We start from the raw sequence: 22,777 nt of genomic DNA on the forward strand, positions 1-22,777 counted from the left end.
GGTACTCAGCTTAACCAGGTTGGTGACTACTTTTTTTTTATTGTTAGTTTTTTTTAATCAAAATGAAAAACCTACCCAGTCTCTTTGTTGGCACATATACATTCTGCTGATCTGTATGTTCTGCACACAGTGTTTTTCTGGTCAGAAAGTTTTTTGCATGCACATGTAAACACATTTGTTTCAGGGTCTCGATCTGAATTAATATTTCACCATCCCCGACCCAAGAAAAATTAGTCCTGCGTGAGACAGAGTCCATCTTCAGGTGGTCTCCAGAACAGCCTCCAGACTGCAACCAGTCTCAAACACTACAGCAGTGCTAATGAATATTCTAATGAGATCCCTACGGCTGATTTGATTATTGGTTTTTGACTTAAGCTTTAAAAGATTTATGTGTCCTAACTAGATCTGCATATTTACAACAAGCACTACAGTAATGCAAGTAACGATTCAAATTAGAGTTGTTCAATGTCACTTTCAGAATATTGAGCATTTTGCAGCATTTTGTCTGAAACTCCCGAGGCATTCACAGCTCTGAGGCACTGCTGTGTGCTAATTTGCACTGAATGGCTGATTTGACTGGAAAGTGAATAAACAGGAAGTGGTCTCTGACTCTCGCACAGCACTGGAAGCTGGGGTGGTCAACCCAGTCTAAATGCTCACAGAGAGCAAAGGTTTTACAACGTTTGGGGTATAATTCAAACTTAATGATTTTGAACGAGTGAAATATTTTCTACAGTAGCTTGGCTACCTATGGCCATTAAAGACATGTGCAATATATTCATATTTATTCAAAAAAAAAAAAGATTTTAAATGACCTGAAACATTCGTGATATTTACCTTGATTTTTAATCAATTTTAAATGGGTTTTCTGAAGTATTCCAAGCTACCAATGGCTTCAATTAGGGTTATGGGCCCAAACTAGGGTTAGGGTTAGGAAAACAGTAAGTCTGAGGGTAAAGGCAAGTTCACAGCTGTGTTCAGCAGCTTGAATAATGGTTAGGACACAGGTTTGTTAATGATTTTGAATGAGTCAAATATTTTCTACTGTAGCATGGGTACCTATGGCCATTAAAAAATAAGCAATATATTAATATTTTTTCAATGAAAAAATCTTTTTAAAAGACCTGAAACATATTATTTTGCATTTGTATTATTGTAGTCGTGATATTTACCTTGATTTTTAATCAATTTTAAATGGGATTTCTGATGTGTTCCAAGCTACCAATGGCTTCAAATAGGGTTAAGGGCCCAAACTAGGGTTAGGGTTAGGAAAACGATAAGTCTGAGGGTAAAGGCAAGTTCACCGCTGTGTTCAGCAGCTTGAATAATAGTTAGGACACTGGTTTGTTAATGATTTTGAATGAATTAAATATTTTTTACTGTAGCATGGGTACCTATGGCCATAAAAAAAATGTGCTATATATAAAAAAAATTTTCAAGGAAAAAATCTTTTTAAAAGACCTGAAACATATCATTTTGCATTTGTATTATTGTATTCGTGATATTTACCTTGATTTTTAATAAATTTTAAATGGGTTTTCTGAAGTTTTCCAAGCTACCAATGGCTTCAATTAGGGTTAAGGGCCCAAATTAGGGTTAGGGTTAGGGAAACGGTAAGTCTGAGGGTAAAGGCAAGTTGACGGCTGTGTTCAGCAGCTTGAATAATGGGTAGCACACAGGTTTGTTAATGATTTTGAATGAGTCAAATATTTTCTATTGTAGCATGGGTACCTATGGCCATAAAAAATGTGCTATATATAAAAATTTTTTCAAAGAAAAAATCTTTTTAAAAGACCTGAAACATATTATTTTTCATTTGTATTATTGTATTCATGATATTTGCCTTGATTTTTCAGAAGTTTTACAAGCTACCAATGGCTTCAATTAGGGTTAAGGGCCCAAATTAGGGTTAGGGTTAGGGAAACGGTAAGTCTGAGGGTAAAGGCAAGTTGACGGCTGTGTTCAGCAGCTTGAATAATGGTTAGGACACAGGTTTGTTAATGATTTTGAATGAGTCAAATATTTTCTACTGTAGCATGGGTACCTATGGCCATTAAAAAATTAGCAATATATTAATATTTTTTCAATGAAAAAATCTTTTTAAAAGACCTGAAACATATTATTTTGCATTTGTATTATTGTATTCGTGATATTTACCTTGATTTTTAATCAATTTTAAATGGGATTTCTGATGTGTTCCAAGCTACCAATGGCTTCAAATAGGGTTAAGGGCCCAAACTAGGGTTAGGGTTAGTAAAACGATAAGTCTGAGGGTAAAGGCAAGTTCACGGCTGTGTTCAGCAGCTTGAATAATGGTTAGGACACAGGTTTGTTAATGATTTTGAATGAGTCAAATATTTTCTACTGTAGCATGGGTACCTATGGCCATTAAAAAATTAGCAATATATAAAAATTTTTTCAATGAAAAAATCTTTTTAAAAGACCTGAAACATATTATTTTTCATTTGTATTATTGTATTCATGATATTTACCTTGATTTTTAATCAATTTTAAGTGGGTTTTCTGACGTTTTCCAAGCTACCAATGGCTTCAATTAGGGTTAAGGGCCCAAACTAGGGTTAGGGTTAGGAAAACGGTAAGTCTGAGGGTAAAGGCAAGTTCACAGCTGTGTTCAGCAGCTTGAAGAATGGTTAGGACACAGGTTTGTTAATGATTTTGAACGAGTGAAATATTTTCTACAGTAGCTTGGCTTCCTATGGCCATTAAAGACTTGTGCAATATATTCATATTTCTTCAAGAAATAAAAATGTTTTTAAAAGACCTGAAACATATTATTTTTCATTTGTATTATTTTATTCTTGATATTTACCTTATTTATTAATCAATTTTAAATGGGTTTTCTGAAGTTTTCCAATCTACCAATGGCTTCAATTAGGGTTAAGGGCCCAAATTAGGGTTAGGGTTAGGAAAACGATAAGTCTGAGGGTAAAGGCAAGTTCACAGCTGTTTTCAGCAGCTTGAATAATGGTTAGGACACAGGTTTGTTAATGATTTTGAATGAGTCAAATATTTTCTACTGTAGCATGGGTACCTATGGCCATTAAAAAATTAGCAATATATAAAAATTTTTTCAATTAAAAAATCTTTTTAAAAGACCTGAAACCTATTATTTTTCATTTGTATTATTGTATTCATGATATTTACCTTGATTTTTAATCAATTTTAAATGGGTTTTCTGAAGTTTTCCAAGCTACCAATGGCTTCAAATAGGGTTAAGAGCCCAAACTAGGGTTAGGGTTAGGGATAGTGTTAGGAAAACGGTAAGTCTGAGGGTAAAGGCAAGTTGACGGCTGTGTTCAGCAGCTTGAATAATGGGTAGCACACAGGTTTGTTAATGATTTTGAATGAGTCAAATATTTTTTATTGTAGCATGGGTACCTATGGCCATAAAAATTGTGCTATATATAAAAAAATTTTTCAAGGAAAAAATCTTTTTAAAAGACCTGAAACATATTATTTTGCATTTGTATTATTGTATTCATGATATTTGCCTTGATTTTTCAGAAGTTTTCCAAGCTACCAATGGCTTCAATTAGGGTTAAGGGCCCAAATTAGGGTTAGGGTTAGGGAAACGGTAAGTCTGAGGGTAAAGGCAAGTTGACGGCTGTGTTCAGCAGCTTGAATAATGGTTAGGACAAAGGTTTGTTAATGATTTTGAATGAGTTAAATATTTTCTACTGTAGCATGGGTACCTATGGCCATAAAAAAATGTCCTATATATAAAAAATTTTTCAAGGAAAAAATCTTTTTAAAAGACCTGAAACATATTATTTTTCATTTGTATTATTGTATTCGTGATATTTACCTTGATTTTTAATCAATTTTAAATGGGATTTCTGATGTGTTCCAAGCTACCAATGGCTTCAAATAGGGTTAAGGGCCCAAACTAGGGTTAGCGTTAGGAAAACGATAAGTCTGAGGGTAAAGGCAAGTTCACGGCTGTGTTCAGCAGCTTGAATAATGGTTAGCACACAGGTTTGTTAATGATTTTTAATGAGTCAAATATTTTTTACTGTAGCATGGGTACCTATGGCCATAAAAAAATGTGCTATATATAAAAAAATTTTCAAGGAAAAAATGTTTTTAAAAGACCTGAAACATATTATTTTGCATTTGTATTATTGTATTCATGATATTTGCCTTGATTTTTCAGAAGTTTTCCAAGCTACCAATGGCTTCAATTAGGGTTAAGGGCCCAAATTAGGGTTAGGGTTAGGGAAACGGTAAGTCTGAGGGTAAAAGCAAGTTGACGGCTGTGTTCAGCAGCTTGAATAATGGTTAGCACACAGGTTTGTTAATGATTTTGAATGAGTCAAATATTTTCTACTGTAGCATGGGTACCTATGGCCATAAAAAAATGTGCTATATATAAAAAAATTTTCAAGGAAAAAATGTTTTTAAAAGACCTGAAACATATTATTTTGCATTTGTATTATTGTATTCATGATATTTACCTTGATTTTTAATAAATTTTAAGTGGGTTTTCTGATGTTTTCCAAGCTACCAATGGCTTCAATTAGGGTTAAGGGCCCAAACTAGGGTTAGGGTTAGGAAAACGGTAAGTCTGAGGGTAAAGCCAAGTTCACGGCTGTGTTCAGCAGCTTGAATAATGGTTAGGACACAGGTTTGTTAATGATTTTGAATGAGTCAAATATTTTCTACTGTAGCATGGGTACCTATGGCCATTAAAAAATGTGCTATATATAAAAAAATTTTCAAGGAAAAAATGTTTTTAAAAGACCTGAAACATATTATTTTTCATTTGTATTATTGTATTCATGATATTTACCTTGAATTTTCTGAAGTTTTCCAATCTACCAATGGCTTCAATTAGGGTTAAGGGCCCAAACTAGGGTTAGGGTTAGGAAAACGGTAAGTCTGAGGGTAAAGCCAAGTTCACGGCTGTGTTCAGCAGCTTGAATAATGGTTAGGACACAGGTTTGTTAATGATTTTGAATGAGTCAAATATTTTCTACTGTAGCATGGGTACCTATGGCCATTAAAAAATTAGCAATATATTAATATTTTTTCAATGAAAAAATCTTTTTAAAAGACCTGAAACATATTATTTTTCATTTGTATTATTGTATTCATGATATTTACCTTGATTTTTAATCAATTTTAAATGGGTTTTCTGAAGTTTTCCAAGCTACCAATGGCTTCAATTAGGGTTAAGGGCCCAAACTAGGGTTAGGGTTAGGAAAACGATAAGTCTGAGAGTAAAGGCAAGTTCACAGCTGTGTTCAACAGCTTGAAGAACGGTTAGGACACAGGTTTGTTAAATTTCAGAGGATCAATACTACTGACCTGAAAAATCAGTTAATAACAATTCTCACAAACCTAAATACATGTTCAACACATACATACTTGTTGTGCGAAATAATAATTACGTAAAATCATGTGTCTAAAATGACAAATGTAGGCAGTAGTCAATAGAGCCATTTTCTTCTTGCCATACATAACTTCTACCAGGCCATTTAGGCTGATGATAATGATAATGATGATTATGATTATCATGTCCATTCCATCAATATTAGTGGGAGGAAAATGAAGGGACACATTAGACCCTGCTAGATTTCACCAGCTCTAACTCTAGCACTGACCAACTGCCCATAGTTCCAACTACCAAAAAATAAAGCTTAAAAACAGGCATAACTACGCCGTTAAGTTCAATAAGTAAGTTAGTGAAGGACAGACTGGAATAGAGTAGGTAGACTGGTAACTGGTAACGTTTGTGCCGAGACACAGTTTTTCCTCTTCCCTTTAAAGCCATTTTGTATTGAGGAAGTCCTTTTCTGTCAGCTTCAATGCATCAGCCTCATTAGCTGCTCGTTTTCTCCACCCTTGATTGGTTTTGGTGGGGGGGGGGGGGGGTGCTGACCGTTTAGAGGCGTTGATGGAATATTTCCCACGTGTGTATTTTGGGGGAGAGCAGGAAGCTGGAAGCGAGGCCTGTTCATAATGGATCGTCTGGCAAATAAGTACTGAAAGGCCCAGGGAGCTGGGAATGGACTCCTAATGCCTCTGCCACTCTGCCAGGGAGCCACGCGGGCAAGATGCCCTCAGCCATGTCTGTGCTCCAAACCGCCCGTAAACACAGAAAACCACCCGTAAACACACAAACCGCCCGTAAACACACAAACCACCCGCAAACACACAAACCACCCGCAAACACACAAACCACCCGCAAACATACAAACCACCCGCAAACACACAAACCACCCGCAAACACACAAACCACCCACAAACACACAAACCACCCGCAAACACACAAACCACCCGCAAACATACAAACCACCCGCAAACACACAAACCACCCGCAAAATAACCCATCTGTGCTCCACACCCTTTCTGTGAATATAAAACACAAACGGCAGGCCGGATGTTCTAAAGAGGGTGGATAAAACATCAAGAAAAAGGTTCCCCCATAAATATTTACTATCTTCAAATTCGGAGGAGGATTGCTAATGTGTACTACCCATAGGGCCAGAGGAAGTCATAGGTTGAGGAAGCAGCTGTTTGGCAAAGACGGACTTTTGTCACCTATGACGGAAAATAATATAAACCCACATTTGAGTTGAATTTATTTTTGAAACAGTATTTACATTTTCTTATGACGTCAACAGCCGACAGTCATTAGCTTTGATGGTCAGACCCACAGAGCCATGGCAGCAGCAGTCCCAGAGCAACAGACCGCTCAGTCATACTGTAAGAACTCCCATTTCTTCCTATTTTAAATCTAGTTTGTCAAATGTATCCCTCTCATTGGCTGATCGGCTTACCAGTAAATAAGTGCTTGATGAGATTACTTTAGCGGCCCTCTGAATACTTAAGGCACTGCCAGGAGCACTGAGCTGGGGTCTACCTCTTTGTGGAAGTCCAGTTTTGCTGAGGCGATGCAGAAAAGTCATAATCTTTATTTCTCACCAGAAACATTCTGGTCTTGGTGGGCTGAACTGACAAAATGTCAGTTCAATCTGCTCCTCCATGCCAGCTGTAAAATACAGCACAGCAACAGCAAGATACAGGCCAAATTATTTTCCTTCTATACCAGCTATTCATATCTGTATGGAAGCTAGCTGGAAAACTTTCCAAACATGCTAACTAAAGGAGATTAAATAAATTATGTTTCTTCTCGTTTGCATAATTTTACGTTCTCTTGGAGATTTTCATCTATATTCATTACTGCTGTCACTCAATTTCTGGTTAATTATAGTCAAGCTGACAGCAAAGAAATCCCATGTATTTAGTATTCAAAAGTGGTTTCTTGTTAATGTGTTTGTTTGAAATGTGTTTAAATATGCTTGCTTAAGGAAATAAGGTTTTAATGTTAGGCAATTGGCTGCACCAGTAGTTTAATGAATAGTGTTTTCAGTTCCACAGGAGAACACTCCACATATACACGGCGTTTATTTGCACGTCTCTCACACGGCTCTCTGTATTGGAGTTGCAGCTGCTTATAATCACCAGATACAGGATTTTCATGGAGAATCTACAATTATCATTCCCTGCAATGTGAGTGGCATCATTCGCAATCGCAATTAGCGAATGTATTTTCAATGCATTTTATTTTCTGGTTTTATAAGGTTTCTTAGATTACGTTATTTGCATTTTTTATTATCGATATAAGGACCATTTGTTTTTAGCCACAGTGTACAAACAGAACCCACTAGGTCTGCAAGTCCTCAATGTTAGAGAAACATACTTATTCCCACTCATATCGGAGGGTAAGCAGAGAGACTATTTCCAGCTTGCGGAAAGGTGGAGTGCACCTTATGGCACTATACATGGAAATAAAATAACAAATAAACCTTGTTCATCTTTACAGAAATTACAGCTGAGTTCATGTTAATGCAAGAAGCACAATTGTCATTGGATTTGACTGGTTGTTTAGCAGCATGCTAGCAAACCCTTTTCTGTTGCTCTGCTACTACAAATAGGATATGAGGCTGATTTGGTAGATATAAAAAAAAAAGATATAAAAGATTATTTTTTGTCTTTTCCACGCTGGTTTGAAGGCAGAGAGGGCAGGTCGGGGTAGGTTGACATCATTGGACTCAAAAGCCACGCTGTTTCTGTAATTTGATTTATGGGTTGAGCTGCAGTCACTCACTGCTGCCCCTGAACAATTCAGTTCATCCAACCGCATGTCTGGAGCAGAGTGAAGACCTTGCTCCTGATTTCTTTCATGTCCGCGTACTTGGAAAAAGGCAAGATCGAGCTAGATGGAAAAATCCTCAGTATTTAAATGAAGGTATTAATTTTGCACTTTAAATTTGTTTCTCGTACTCTCTCTCTTTATCTTCTCTCCGTGCAGTATGCAAATGAATACAGAAGGACTGAACAGTGCTGAATGGTGCGCTTCTTTAAGTATTAATCTATTCTTTTTTATTTTTACTCCTCTGTTGCAGTTAGTATGAAAGGTTAGCAGTGGGGGGAAAAAATCCTAAGATGCATATATCTTTCAGTGACTGTATTTGCAAAGAGCTGTTGCACTACAAAGATGATTCTGTATTTAATATGTGACTGTGTATTAGTCATCATGCTCGTGTCAAAACTACAAAACTGTGGACCTGCCCACTGAAAATTCAGCCCATAAAGTTTTTGATTTAGGCGGCAATACAGATAGAACTTTACATTACGATTTTGCGAATGTGAACTTCTGACATCCACAATTAGACGTTTCGTGTAACTGACGCCCTGGTGTCATATTTGAAAATAAATAGTTTACATTCTTAGTTGAAACAAACGGTACATGGGAATCTCAATGATGGATATTCCTAATAAACACAGCTTGTACACAGACAACAGAGACGTGATTTCAGAGAGAGAAACTCTGGGCGTGTCACGTCACATTGGGTTGTTTTTGTATTTACTGGGCTGGACTGCGATGTGTCTGACGTGCAGTACAGGCTTGTTTGTAGGGCCTGTGTGGCCAGAGATTGATCATGTGGTCTTCAGCTGGGCTGGACTGGCAGAGGCCTGTCCACTTAAAGTCACAGAAACTCTCAAGGTGCAGCAGACCCAGAGGAAGTGAAGGATTCGGCTCAGTTTTGCTCAAACAGTTTAAAAAAAAATGGAAATCTGAATTATGATCTCATTTACAGTCATTCATTTGGGTTTGTCATTCCCGTTAAGCTCGGTAAACTCCATGAATGTGAGGAAATGTGCTTTGACATGCTCTCCACTCTGTCTGTATCTGCAGTTTAGCCAACATTGTTTTCATTTTAATCGTATGGTGGCATGGGGTCGGTATTAGCTATTTTAAATTTTAATAGTCTATTCTTCTGTTTCTAATAGAATTTAGTGGATTTCATTGATGACAATGTTTACTTTGAGCATCCTGTAGATGGCTAGCCATGTATTCATTGACTGGGTGGAGGGTCTAATGGTGGGAAGCAAATCTTTTTGACTGTAAATACTAGTGACCCGAGTTGGTTATGATCAGCCAAGCAGAACATTTATTATTTCCATACTGTTTGCAAACTAATTAATAAAAAAGTAAAGATACCAGCTAGCAGCTCATTAGCCTGGCTAACGTTCATTTCAAGGGGCATTTTTAAGTTGCCCTTGCCGTAGAACTCCTGCTAGCTCGCTTAACAATTCCATCCGGCGAACGCAAAATTTGTGACAGTTGGCCGCATTTCCTATTTCCTTTGTAAACGCATCAATACATTAACTCCATCAGGCAAAATATGGCCCGTCCGCTCATAAACCATTCCAAAATAAATAACCGTGTTTACCGTGAAGAATTACTAAATTGCTTGAGATTTCTGGCACAAAAGAAAATTTTTTATATATAATACAATTTTTATGGCCATAGGTACCCATGCTACAATAAAAAATATTTGACTCATTCAAAATCATTAACAAACCTGTGTGCTACGCATTATTCAAGAGTCAAAGACTGTCAGAGGACTCTGTGTGATGTGAGTCACTCGTGTGCTGTAATGAGGACGCTTTTTGTTTAGCGGTAATTCAATTTAGGGCACTCTTCCACAGATTTACACAGCATACTCCAGCTTCCTGCCCCCCCCCCCCCCACCCCCCGTGGCCTCCCCCCACCCCCCGTGCCCCCCCCACCCCCCGTGCCCCCCCCTCCCCCCGTGCCAATCGGACTCCCGGGTCACAGAACCACGCTGACGCTTGGGCATTAATGTCACGCTAAGACTGGGGCTCTCTTCAGCCCCGTACGAGCCCAAAACCATTTCAGCCCTGTACGAGCCCAAAACCATTTCAGCCTTGTACGAGCCCAAAACCATTTCAGCCCTGTAAACCATTTCAGCCCTGTACGAGCCCAAAACCATTTCCGCCCTGTAAACCATTTCAGCCCTGTACGAGCCCAAAACCATTTCAGCCTTGTACGAGCCCAAAACCATTTCAGCCCTGTAAACCATTTCAGGCCTGTACGAGCCCAAAACCATTTCAGCCCTGTACGAGCCCAAAACCATTTCAGCCCTGTAAACCATTTCAGCTCACGGCTTCTCAAACTGTGTTCTTTTGGAACTTTCCACAGGCCGTGCCTGACCCCGAATCGCTTCTGACATTTTTTGGGTCTGCGTGTTGTTTAGTTTTCCGTTCGAGCTCCAGCGTTAAAAACAACAAAAACATTGAAATATAAGGGAAAACGATGGTTCTGTTTGCTTCATTGATTTTTGCCGACTCGCTCTACAAGGTTAAATAGGGTTCGGCTCGCAGCAATGTCTAGTAATTTGCATTCGAGTATATTTTATTAAAGCAGAGGGGGAAATGGCTTGGCATGGATTTTAATCATCATTTATTGTTTGCAGAATATTAAGTCAGTCTGTAAATCAATAATACTATGTCCCATTGGACTCATATGTACTCTGATAGAGTTGAATTAACACTGAATATTTTACTGTGTATTGTCAGGACTCAGGGTATGCAATTACCACTAAATTTAACTAATTATCACTGTACAACACTGGTGATGAGAAAGATAACACGTAAACATACACATTCATATTTACCATAGTTTCCATCATAACATTTAATTCTGTATGTATATCATATGTTTTCAATTTACTTGAGATTTCTGAGCCTTTTACCCAAGAAATAAAGTGTAACATCCTCCTATAAGGGACAAACAAACAAAAAAAAAACATGCATTCATAAACTATGATAATTGGCGAAAAATCCACCCCCAACCAATTTTCACATATCTAAATAGTGCAATAGTTTGTATACTGCACCTGTTCAAATCCTTAAAATAAACTCCAACATTTTTTCCCATTTCAATATAACTCCTGCTGTGATTGTGTTCAGAAAGTATGTGTCATACTGACAGTTAAATGTCTAGATAAATGTAAAGCATGACGTGGTGGTGTATGATTGAAAAATTCAGCATCTTGCTTTGAAAGTGTCATTTTTTGAAATGCCTCCTGGGCTACTCTATTAATAGATTTATAGTGTTTCACTTGCATTCTAAGGGTTACTCAGGGTAAGAGTTTTTTTCTTTTTTAAATACAGTGCTAAAAGTAATGAAGATAAGTGTGAAAGCTCTTAGTTCCTTGACAGTCAGTTTAATAATAATATATCATAATAATAATGTATCATAAAAGTACAAACTGAGAAAAGGTTAATGAGAACAACACCAAGTGTCAAAAACATTAATCTTTTTAACTACTTTTCCTGGTCCACTAACTGCAACTTTTTAAAATTTATTTATTTATTTATTTATTTATTTATTTATTTATTTACTTATTTACTTTCTTACTTACTATATTAGCTGTTTTCATATACAGGCTGGCTTCTGCCAAATAAAATAAAAAAATGTCCTTGTCCCACACATTATAAGCTCACAATCAGTACAGTACATTTCGGTGATTTCTTCATCAGAAATGCATCAGAGTAGACATAACGTGCAATTAAGGATACTTCATACCAACTCTCATCAGTGTTACAGCCTGGAATATCCAATTTAAATGCAAATTTCCAGTGGCTACAGTGAAGAAGAAGGAAAATGGATCATTCAAAATGACAATGAATAATATATTTCAATCAACCAGCTAAATACTTGTGTCCCGTGGCAGTCAGAACAATAGGACAATGAAAGAACAGTCTTCAGTATACTGAGAGATGATTGGTTTGTTAAATATGCGTACCTGGCACCTACGCAGCTCCTCAATTGCTGATATGAAAATGTCAAGGAAAGACAGGAGCAGGAGTGACCAAACTACCTGAGACTGATTTTAACCTTTTGCAAAGGTGGAATAAGCATGTGTCAATCAATACCATACGGTTGCAGCAACAGGTGCCATGAAAACCTTAAGTAAGTAATTCTGTATTACATTATGCATTATGTACAGTATATTACTCACCAAGGTTAGAATTACAGGGGATCCAGTGGGAGCTCAACCCCCCCCCCCCCCCACCCCCCCCAATCACGCAAAAGAGACTAGTCCTACCCTAACTACAAAAAAAAAACCTGAGCCCCCTGGTCCACTATCTCTTTTTTATTGGTAGCATTGTTTTAATATTTGCTGATAAGGCACTTTGAAGTAAATGAACTGTGAACATTTTTTCTATTCCAGTATGTTCTTAAAAGCCTTTTACAATATATTTGCAGTCATAACGTGATTAATAGTAAATTGCCTGTCATTTCATTGCCGAACATATATTATGTTCATTACACTGTGGGGAGATATATCCTCAAAATCCAATTATCTCCTTGTAGATTAAATATTCCACATTTTAAGCAAACGCTTAAAAATGACTGAGAAATAATTAATCAAATGCAGTCATCACATTATCAGGTATTCATGATAAGTGAATTGAGTCAGCAGAGCTATTCACATGAAATGATGAATGTGACATGTTTGTCACAGATTTGTATAAAAAGAAGAGAAAATGTGTTGGTTCCCTGCAAGATCTCACTTACGCAACGAGGCACTTTTAAAAGTCAATGGTCTTAACGCAGTAGCTCTTCTTTTCCATTTCTCCAATAACATTCCTGTAATTCCCAAAACAAACCCTCACCCAATGGGGACGGGCCTTCCAGCGATTTCAAAACTAAAAAATTACTTAATTACTGATCTGACAAGGCAGCAGCCATGTCATCACAAGAGCTGTCAGCCTCCGAGGCTGAAAATTCCCACAGACAGACGGACGGACGGGTTCTGTTCTCACCTGTGTTCCAGGGTCTCTGTGCTGAAGAGTTTCCTGTGGCCTCTGTGATTTAAACTGTCTGACTGTTCTGCTAGAGCCCTATGAATGTTTTTGAAGAAGCGCTGCTTTGCTGCTTTTCATTTCTGATGTTTCTCATTAATTAGCTGTTCTGTATCTCCCATCTCGGTTTGACATCAACTGGTGTTGGTGATCTTTAAAGGTAAGATCACCTTTAAAGATTTAAGATCTTTAAATGTTGTCAGAGGTGTGCTCGTGACAACAACGAATAATGGTGTTTTTCAATATATTTGTGTAAATGCGTGAGCTTGGCTAGATGTCTCCAATTTGCATATTTGTTTAATTGCTCCAGGTATAAAACAGTCAATTGAACAAGTACTCAATTCTAATTAGATTGCATACCAGTCAATATTACACATTTAACATGCCAAGTGACCCGATATAAATTTAGTTACTTGCACTTCGCTCACACGTTCTTTTCTACTAATAACCAAAGGCACACACCTGTGAAGTTATGCTGAGTCCTGATCTGTATTAATTTGCCTGCTCAATGGAACCTAGAAGATTCCAACTTTGAGCAACGAGTTTTCCAAATTGAATCTTCCTCCAGGGCTGGGGCTTGGCTTGCTGGGGCTGGGCTTGCTGGGGCTGGGGTTAGGAAAATTCCAGACAAAAGAAGGGACTTTATTTCAGATGGGTTTCTTCAGCTCAAGTAATCATAAAAAGACTGGCTCCAGAAGTTGTGTGTGGCTATAACGCATGCAGCAGGAGGAGGTTATGAGTTATGTATGCACGACACTTCATCTACATCAATCAGAAGATATGAGTTGTGTATTTTTGCAACATCCTGAGAAAAATTATAAATATCTTCGTTGAAGCAGATGATACATTTGTGATGTTTTTTGTGTGATGCTGTTAATCTAAATTGTAATGAAGTGAACTAGCAATGCATGAAAGCATATTATTATTGATCTTTACTCTCATGCTCAAACGTGGCCATCTCCTTTGGGGTCAGAATCATTCTGCATATGCATCAAGATGAAATTTGGGTCACAAATTGTGGATTTCTGTGCCAAACACCAATATATGGCCTCAGCAAAATTGCAAATGAGTAAGTGAGCAATTTAAATAGAACAACAAGATCAATGTGGATTCTGTTCAGAGCCTCAGCTCTGGAAATTATCACCATTGCATCTTTGGCCGTTTACACATGGCAGCTGAATTATGCAATGGTTCAGTTATGAAAATATAGAACAAATGTACGGAATTTGGCGTACTGTATAAAGTTCCAGTGAATTGTGCAATGTAGTCGATATAAATCATATCTCTCGCACGTGATCGTTAAAGGTTATTAACAGTATTAGAAGGGCACAGCCAGCAGGTGTCGGGCATGGCATGGGAACAGCGGTGAGCTCATTCTGACTGGCGTTCGGGAATCTGCATACAGGAGGGGGACCTTGAGCTAAAAAACCTTTCAGCCCAAACAACAAAAAAAAATCTGTTTATGATTATGGTATTATGATATTGTATAATTACACTCAGGATACAACCTTGACTGCAGTTCCAGTCACTTTAAATGAAGCTGAAATAGAGGTTCCCATTATGAGGACCTGCAGTATGTTTTCTGTGCACCATGGCTGTGGAGCTGACTATTAGAAATGAGCATGGCTATTTTGCATCTTTGCAAATGACATCCATTTGCAACCGTTTGTTCTCTTTCACTGAGGAGGAAATTAAAGATGTATCCGGCATAAATAGAATTTATGAAGTACAATGTGCAAGTCGTTTTGTACTCTTTTGTGCAGTAATTATTTTGGGTCACTTGGTTAATATAATTACATAGCAAGAGTATTAGATAATGTATGAGGCTATTAGCATTCAAATATGCATACTGCATTCTTGTGAATATACAATTTGCACATTAAAGGCATTTATTTTTATAGGCATATGAAGATTTTATATTATTACAATAATTTTTTTTATTGACACCTTGTTATAATGTGAAAAGAGAATGTGTTGTTTGACTGTCATTAGGAAATGTATATATAGGAGTGTGACCTTGAGATAATAAACCTTTTTCTCTAGTAGCATGGGCACCTAGGGTCATATAAAGATGTGCAATATGTGCATATTTTTTCATATTATTTTGTATTTATATTATTGAATTCATGATCTTGACTTTGTTTTTCATCATTTTTAAATGAGTAATCAGATGTTTTCAGAGGTACCTATGGCTTCAGTTAGGTTTTAGGGCTCATATTAGGGTTCAGCTAGGGCTAGGGTTAGGGTTAGGGTTATAAAAACGGTAAGTCGGAGGGCTGAGGGAAGTTCACGGTTGTGTTCAGCAGCTTAAAGAAAGGGTAGGACATGAGTTTGTTTTTGATTTTGGAAGAGCCAAAAAATTTCTCTAGTGTCATGGGTACTTCCAGGTACCATGATGTTCCCACCTTAGTTTCACTGCTGATGTATTGCTACATATATTGCATGTACCACTGGTTGTCAGTTGTCTCATAACCTACTAGTCAGTAGTGACTTGTTGGCTTGTTAGTATCTTGTCATCAGTGTCATATTGCAAACAAAGACAGACATTCCTTCAAGGGGCATGGAGCAAGATTGCTAAAAAGTTCAGTCCTGTTTGCTAGCTAATAACACCTAGTAATGCCACCATGCACCACATAGTTAATAATCGCATACGCTATTAGAAAATCAATTTGTCAACAAATGTAGGAGACAATAAGTAAACACCCATCATAAATTGATGAGCAGATATTAGATAAAATGGCTGTCTGCAGTAGCATGTTCCCTGATGCTTTAATGCCACAGCTTCACCTCAGAGCCACACCACACTTTCATACGGCAACACGGCTCCTTGTGGTTTATTCTTTGCATAATTAATTGCCTGGGGAGGATGGAAACAGGTTCCAACCATTGTGTGTGATCCTTTGTCTTCCGTTTCTTTATTGTGTTAAATGCATTTCATGGCCATCTCCGAAATGCGATATGATATAAGGATTAGCGTGTGAAATGGCTCATGTCTTTCTATTCATGTTATCTTGCATTACGTAATGTAGGTCTAATGGGTTGTGAAGAGGTGGGGGAAAGGTTTCCGTATTAAACTGCAGCTCATCGTGAATACACAGACAAAGGAAATACACCCCTCGGTGGATTAGCAAGAACACAATTCACTAGTAAAAATTGAATTGTGTTGATTTGTGTATAAATCACAAATGTGTGTGTATGATGTGAGTGCACGCTTGTAGGGGAAGCCTTTTCAGAACTTAAGTTGAGTTAAAAACGGAATAGTTTTATATATTTGTTCACAGTTACAGTACATTCACTTAAAATAGTCTTTGTGGGTTGGGCTGACCAGTTGAGTCTGTTTGTTTCAGATGAGGACGGTCTCCTTGGAGATGTGCATGTTGCTCATGCTCATCAGAGATGCAGATGTGCTTGTGCCTTATATCAATGGGAAAGTGCTCTTTGATAACAGCCTGGAGTCGCTCATCTGACACGCAAACTCCTGCCGTGAAGGCATGTGCGCCTCTGCGCCCCCAGTTCCCGGAACACGGGGACGTGGGGACACTGAACAGTGCACAGAGCCCTGCACTGTCTGCATGCAATTATCAAACTGTCCCAGACGGGGAGGGCCGGGTTAGGGAGCCAGTGGGTGGGGTTATGGAGTCGTGGGTGGGGTCATAGAGGTGGCAGGTGGGGTTATGGAGGTGGTGGGTGTGGTCGTGGTGGCAGTGGGTGTGGTTATGGAGGTAACGAGCAGGGTCATGGAGGCAGAAGGCGGGGTTATGGAGTCAGTGGGTGTGGTTATGGAGGTGGTGGGTGGGGTTAAGGGGCGTTGGGTGGAGTCATGGAGGCAGAGGGCGGGGTTAGGAAGTTAATGGGCGGCAGTAGGGTGTTGCTGAGTAAGCTGGTCTTTCAGTAATGCTGTCCCTTTAAAACGTGGCACTCCCTGGGCTGGCACGCCTCTTGGATTATCGCTTCGCTGATGAGCTCCTGAAGGCGGCCTTGGGAGGGAGGGAGGGAGGGAGAGACAGAGCGAGTGCGAAAGAGGGGGAGAGCGCTGTGAGATCACAGCGTGGAGCAGAAAGAGGACTTGCTCCCTCCCCGCCCCGGATCGACTCAGCTCTGCTCCTGCCCCCCCCCGCACTCGCCCCGCTGAAGCCGGACGCTAACGCTAACCGGCGCGTTTGTCCTCCACAGATGGCCAACGTCGTCACCTCGGTGTGCTGCGTGGTGCTCGCCGCGGTGGTGGTGGTGATCGCACAGAGGCGCAGCCAGCAAGGTAAGTCCCGAAACGCCTCCCCTCCAAAACGCTTTCCCTCCAAAACGCTTTCCCTCTGAAACACTTCCCCTCCAAAACCCTTCCCCTCCAAAACGCTTTCCCTCTGAAACACTTCCCCTCCAAGACCCTTCCCCTCCAGTCCCTGTTTTATCTGCCGCCCCCCTCCCTGTGTGGCAGTACTGCTGGGCCGGTCTTATGTGTGTGCGGTTTCATTGTCCTCGCGTCCTGGAACATCTGGACACTCCCTCCCCCCTGGAAGGACCGCGAAGAGATCGCATACTCGCGCACAGACTCAGCTGCCGGTCACCTGACCATGGGTCACCTGACCGTGGAGATGCGTGGGGTGTTGAGTTACACGCTGGCTTTTGCACTGTATCTAAAAAAAGTCACTTGGTCAGATGAAACGGCTGAACAAAAAAGTGCGATTATCACCCTGGACAATGAGGGGAGGGATGGAAGTTAGAGTCACTTTGTTAGGCTGCTCAAAGAGATGGAATACAGAAAAGGGGTTATAACAACACCGTTTTATCTGTCAGTGTCAAAGGGGCTATCAGCTTTCAGTCACTGGAAACACTTCTGCTGTTTCTTTTATTTTCACCCAACATTGTCGATTTATTAACGGAAAATATGAGACGACTGATTGTTTGAAATTTTAAATAATGGTACCCCAGATTTCCTCTCAAGGTTCTTCAATAGATTAATCTCAGGTATAAAGGCTGTGGAAAATGCTTTTGTGGAAGTGTCACACCCACCCTGGTGTTTTTATAGAAATGTTCTATAATGAGAAAAAACCCCATAATAACTCGCCCTGTCTTGTGGAATATATTTATGAGAACCAGAAGAAAAAAAAAAAAGCAGGAAAATTGTGAAAAAGTCACCTATTTCAGAAATGGATATATTGACACATACAAGGTCAGATTATTAATCTCTTAGGTGTGATCTGTTCCTATGCAACCACAGCCTTGCTGGTACATCGGTCTTTCATGACTTCACCTGTTATTGCCGTTGTCGTTATGGCGATGGCCAGTGATCTGAAGCCGCACTTGATTGACATTCCATCAGTTTGATGCGCTTTCGGTGGCGGTGGTGTCATGGAGACGGAGCGGCCCGCCGCCTCAGGCCGTGCCCGTGTTTGGTATTCACGCCCAGGTCCGGCTCTCTCGCCGTGGGCGATTTACAGTCTCCGCTGACATCACTCGATGATGCGTGTCACAACTTACTGCTTCCAGTAACGGTCCCAATCTGCCGCTTCCCAGCAATTATTCCATTCGTCTCGACTTCCGTTAATCAAGAGCCCGGCCGACGGGAGACCCGTTTCCGAACGGCGCAGTTAACGGAGCGGCCGCAAGGCGGGGCGCGCTGGTGCCCGAAATACTTTCAGAGGAACGTCGCCAGTTACAGACGCTCGCTACTCAAACGCAGAGAGAGAAACGTGACATTTTAAACAGTGTATTAATCCCCCCGAGGGCACGAGTAGGAGGTGTAATTAGTGCTAAATGAGCTCAGGAGGCAGTCCTGAATAACACTGCAAATAGAAATAAATTCAGACATTTTCTTTTAATCGGTGGTTTAAAAAAAAACAATGGCACCTGTTACAAGGACAAAGCAATCATACAATCCCCATCGTCTTGAATCTGCACCAGATGTCTACCAATCCGATATGTTTAAACATATACATTTTTATAATAGACAGTGCCACAAAGCTAATTGCATCTCAGTTGATTTGCGCTGGGAACATACTCTTCAGTGTTTGTAACGCATTCAGTCTGTGGGCATATTGGTTGGTATTATTATACTGGATTACAGCATTATTCTAGATATGGCTAACTTTGGAACGGTTAGGCATTACAGATCTGCAGGGGTAAAACTACAGTCCATAACAGCATAAATCTTTTATTTATGCTTTGGTACCGGTTCAGTTTATGCCTTCAGTTTTAAATTGGGTTGATAAACTAACAGTTATCACTGAAACAAAAGCTGCTATGTTACAAAGCAATAAATGAACCTTAGTATGTGTTATACTGCTCGACATTATAATTCCATCAAATTATGCTGCTGTTACTGTGGCAATATCATATTTTTTAAAACTGAAATGCATTTGTTTAGAACGCACTGGAGTTCTGGCAAGGTTTTATGCCATCAAATAAATTTACACGGCATGTAGACTGCTCAGTCTCTAGAGAAAGGTATTCTTGTGGCATTGACTTTGTGGCCATTTGTCCTTATTCTTCAGGATAATTATTCTTATTTTCATACTGCCATACTTTTGATGAAATGGACAGTTGCAGACATGTATGAAGATTTACTTGTAGAAAACATATCAGGAAAATGGATGGGCTAGACAGCCTATTTGTTTGAGTGATGAAGACCGGAAGACAGGCTTTTATATCATACGACTCTCATCAAAACAAACAACAACCAAGAAGAATTTTGCTGTTTATGGGTTATTACAGAAGTATTGCATGCTTTCCAGAAAACAGAATTTGTGACTCTCTCTTTATGTTTTTGTTATACAGAAAACGAATCACCTCAATTTCTGTCCCAATCTTTCCCAATTTTCCAATTCCCTGTTTTCTAGTGAAGCATGTTTCTGAAAGTGTATCCGAAAAAAAAGTCCAATAGAAGTCAAATCAAATCAAATTGAATTGGTGGCTGACTTAAATAAATGTAACGTCACAGAAACGGGATGTCTGTACTGAGATGCTCAAAAATTGCGTTGTACTTTGCACTGTATGGGTACCAGCCATAACATGTGAAGAGGACATAGAATACTTTTACTGAAATCAATCTAAAGAGGAGGGGACATGGTGTATGCAGTGTAAATCCCTTTCGGAGTGATACAGTGTTCCGGGGAAATGATTGGAAGTCCGTGTTGTTCTTTTGATTTATCATTGAGGCGGGTGAGAAACCCATCGAAAGACAAGATTGTTCAGAACGGTTTCCAGACCAATCACGGAGCGGGAATGTAATGTCCTTTGGGTGACAGCTGCATTTATCACCTTTACCTGCCGCCATCACACAGTCATCAGCACAGCAACAGCACTTCTCCGTTTCTCTTTCTTTATGAGAGATCGCTCATTACTTCCAAAAATAATGAAAAAGAAATTCCAAAATGTGTGTGTGTGTGTGTGTTTTTATGTGTGTGTGTTTATGTGCGCATGTGTTCACAAGTGCAGCTTTTTTCCTTCTCAGACATAATTTAGAGAGTTTGTTTTGGTGAGGATAAAAAAGTATTTGAGAGCCAAAGATTAGAATGCAAGCCATTGACTAGCCATTCAATGTATGAAAAGTCTATGAGAAGAATGCATATACAGTATATATATGTGGTCAGGCACTGATTGGGCGATTAGACCTGGCTAGCAGTGTGCTTTCCAATTGATCCCAAAGGTGTTGGATGGAGTTGAGGTCAGGGCTCTGTGCAGGCCAGTCAAGTTTTTCCACACCATTCTCAGAAAAACCCTTTATATATGGACCTTGCTGTGTGCACTGTCATGCTGAAACTGGAAAGGGCCTTCCCCAAATTGTTGGGGAAGCACAGAATTCTCTAGATCGTGATTGTATGCTGTAGTATTAAGATTTGCCTTCACTGGAACAAAGGGGCCTAGCCCAAACTATGAAAAATAGCCCCAGACCAAGGGGTGTCCAGATACTTTTGGTCATATATATATATATATATATATAGGAAAGAGTATAAACAGAGATCATAAATAATAAAATAAATGGAGTAATGTAATAATGAAAGGATTATCTGGCATGGATACCATGTTTTTCTTGGTCTCCTATACCGCTCTTGTCAGGGGAAATATGTCTCCTTGCTTTCATGCATGCTTACAGATGTTAATCTAAAACAAGCATTTATCAAAAGCAGACTCTGTAACGCAAATATGGAGAGGGCGGAAATGAAGGGAACGCTGGAGATGAGGACTTTTATTTTCCGTGATGAACGGTGCCACGGCTCCACCGCTGAATGTCGCTGGAGAGGAGGCCTTTAGCAGATCGGACGGTTTTGGCGGAATGTGTCTTCAGCAGGGTGCAGAAGTGCTGGGGCTCATGGTTCTCCTGAGCGACTGGCGCGCACGGACTCACCCGCCATTTCAGACGAAGTTACTTTACGACCGTGCGTCCCGCTCCTCGGTTAAACCGGCGGCCGGCCTTCCTGCGGAGGGCCTGAGCCCGGCGTGCGGAGGGCCTGAGCCCAGCGTGCGGAGGGCCTGAGCCCGGCGTGCGGAGGGCCTGGGCCCGGCGTGCGGAGGGCCTGAGCCCGGCGTGCGGAGGGCCTGAGCCCGGCGTGTAGAGGGCCTGGGCCCGGCGTGCGGAGGGCCTGGGCCCGGCGTGCGGAGGGCCTGAGCCCGGCGTGCGGAGGGCCTGAGCCCGGCGTGTAGAGGGCCTGGGCCCGGCGTGTGGAGGGCCTGAGCCCGGCGTGCGGAGGGCCTGAGCCCGGCGTGCGGAGGGCCTGAGCCCGGCGTGCGGAGGGCCTGGGCCCGGCGTGCAGAGGGCCTGGGCCCGGCGTGCGGACCGTAATTGATCCAGATAAATTGAGCGTGTAATTGACATACGCCTGGATTCAGCCAACGCTCGTTCCTGCCCTTTGACTCAATTAATTTCAAGAGTTTGTTTTGCGCCGGAGAAAAGTAACACTTGCTTGTAACTGAGAGTCAAAGTTAAGGGGAAAAAAGCAGATCGATTCCAGGCCATAGTCTGTTATTAACAGGGTAACACTGATAGCAAAGAGCAGACAGCAGTACTGAAAAGATGAAGCAGCTCTTTGTGCTGCAGTACGGTGGCGATGCCAACCCTTGTGTGGAGGATGCCTTGTAGTGTGCCCAGTATTTACTTTATTTTTACTGTTGTTTTTACATCGTGCTTTTTCAAGCAACCAATCAGAAAGTCAGGCCTGTCATTACACTCCGCCCCCCACCTGCTAATGACATCACACCCGGGTGTTTTGACGGCGATACTCTGCCAGTTTTTTTCACGCATCGCTTAATGACATGCACATCAGCAATCGGTCAGTTCAGTAAGTGCACCGTCTTTGACAGAAAATAACGAATCACCGAAAGATTCCCTGTATACAGGGGAGGAGACCCAGGGGTAGACCTAGGACACACTGGAGGGATTATATTCTCCGGCTGGCCTGGGATCGCCTTGGGATCCACTGGGAGGAGTCTAAGGAAGTCGCTGGGGAGAGGCACGTCTGGGCTGCTCTGCTTGCTCTGTTGCCACCGCAACCCTGACTTGGACCAAGCATTTATAAAATGGATGGATGGATGGATGGATTCCCGGGATATATCTACATTATCAGTTGTGACTCCA

General features: G+C 40.4%; 1 protein-coding gene across 1 annotated transcript in view; it reads left to right on the forward strand.

The window, feature by feature from the left end:
• Positions 1 to 17,306: 17,306 nt before the first annotated feature.
• Positions 17,307 to 22,777, forward strand: part of LOC118207133 (ciliary neurotrophic factor receptor subunit alpha-like) — a 115,073-nt gene continuing 109,602 nt past the window's right edge. The window contains exon 1 of the mRNA XM_035380473.1: positions 17,307 to 17,464. Within this exon, the coding sequence (XP_035236364.1) occupies positions 17,383 to 17,464 (82 nt within the window). The 5' untranslated portion in view covers positions 17,307 to 17,382. The remainder of the gene's footprint in view (positions 17,465 to 22,777) is intronic.

This window comes from Anguilla anguilla, chromosome 10 (assembly GCF_013347855.1).
Source record: "Anguilla anguilla isolate fAngAng1 chromosome 10, fAngAng1.pri, whole genome shotgun sequence".
NCBI lineage: Eukaryota > Metazoa > Chordata > Actinopteri > Anguilliformes > Anguillidae > Anguilla > Anguilla anguilla.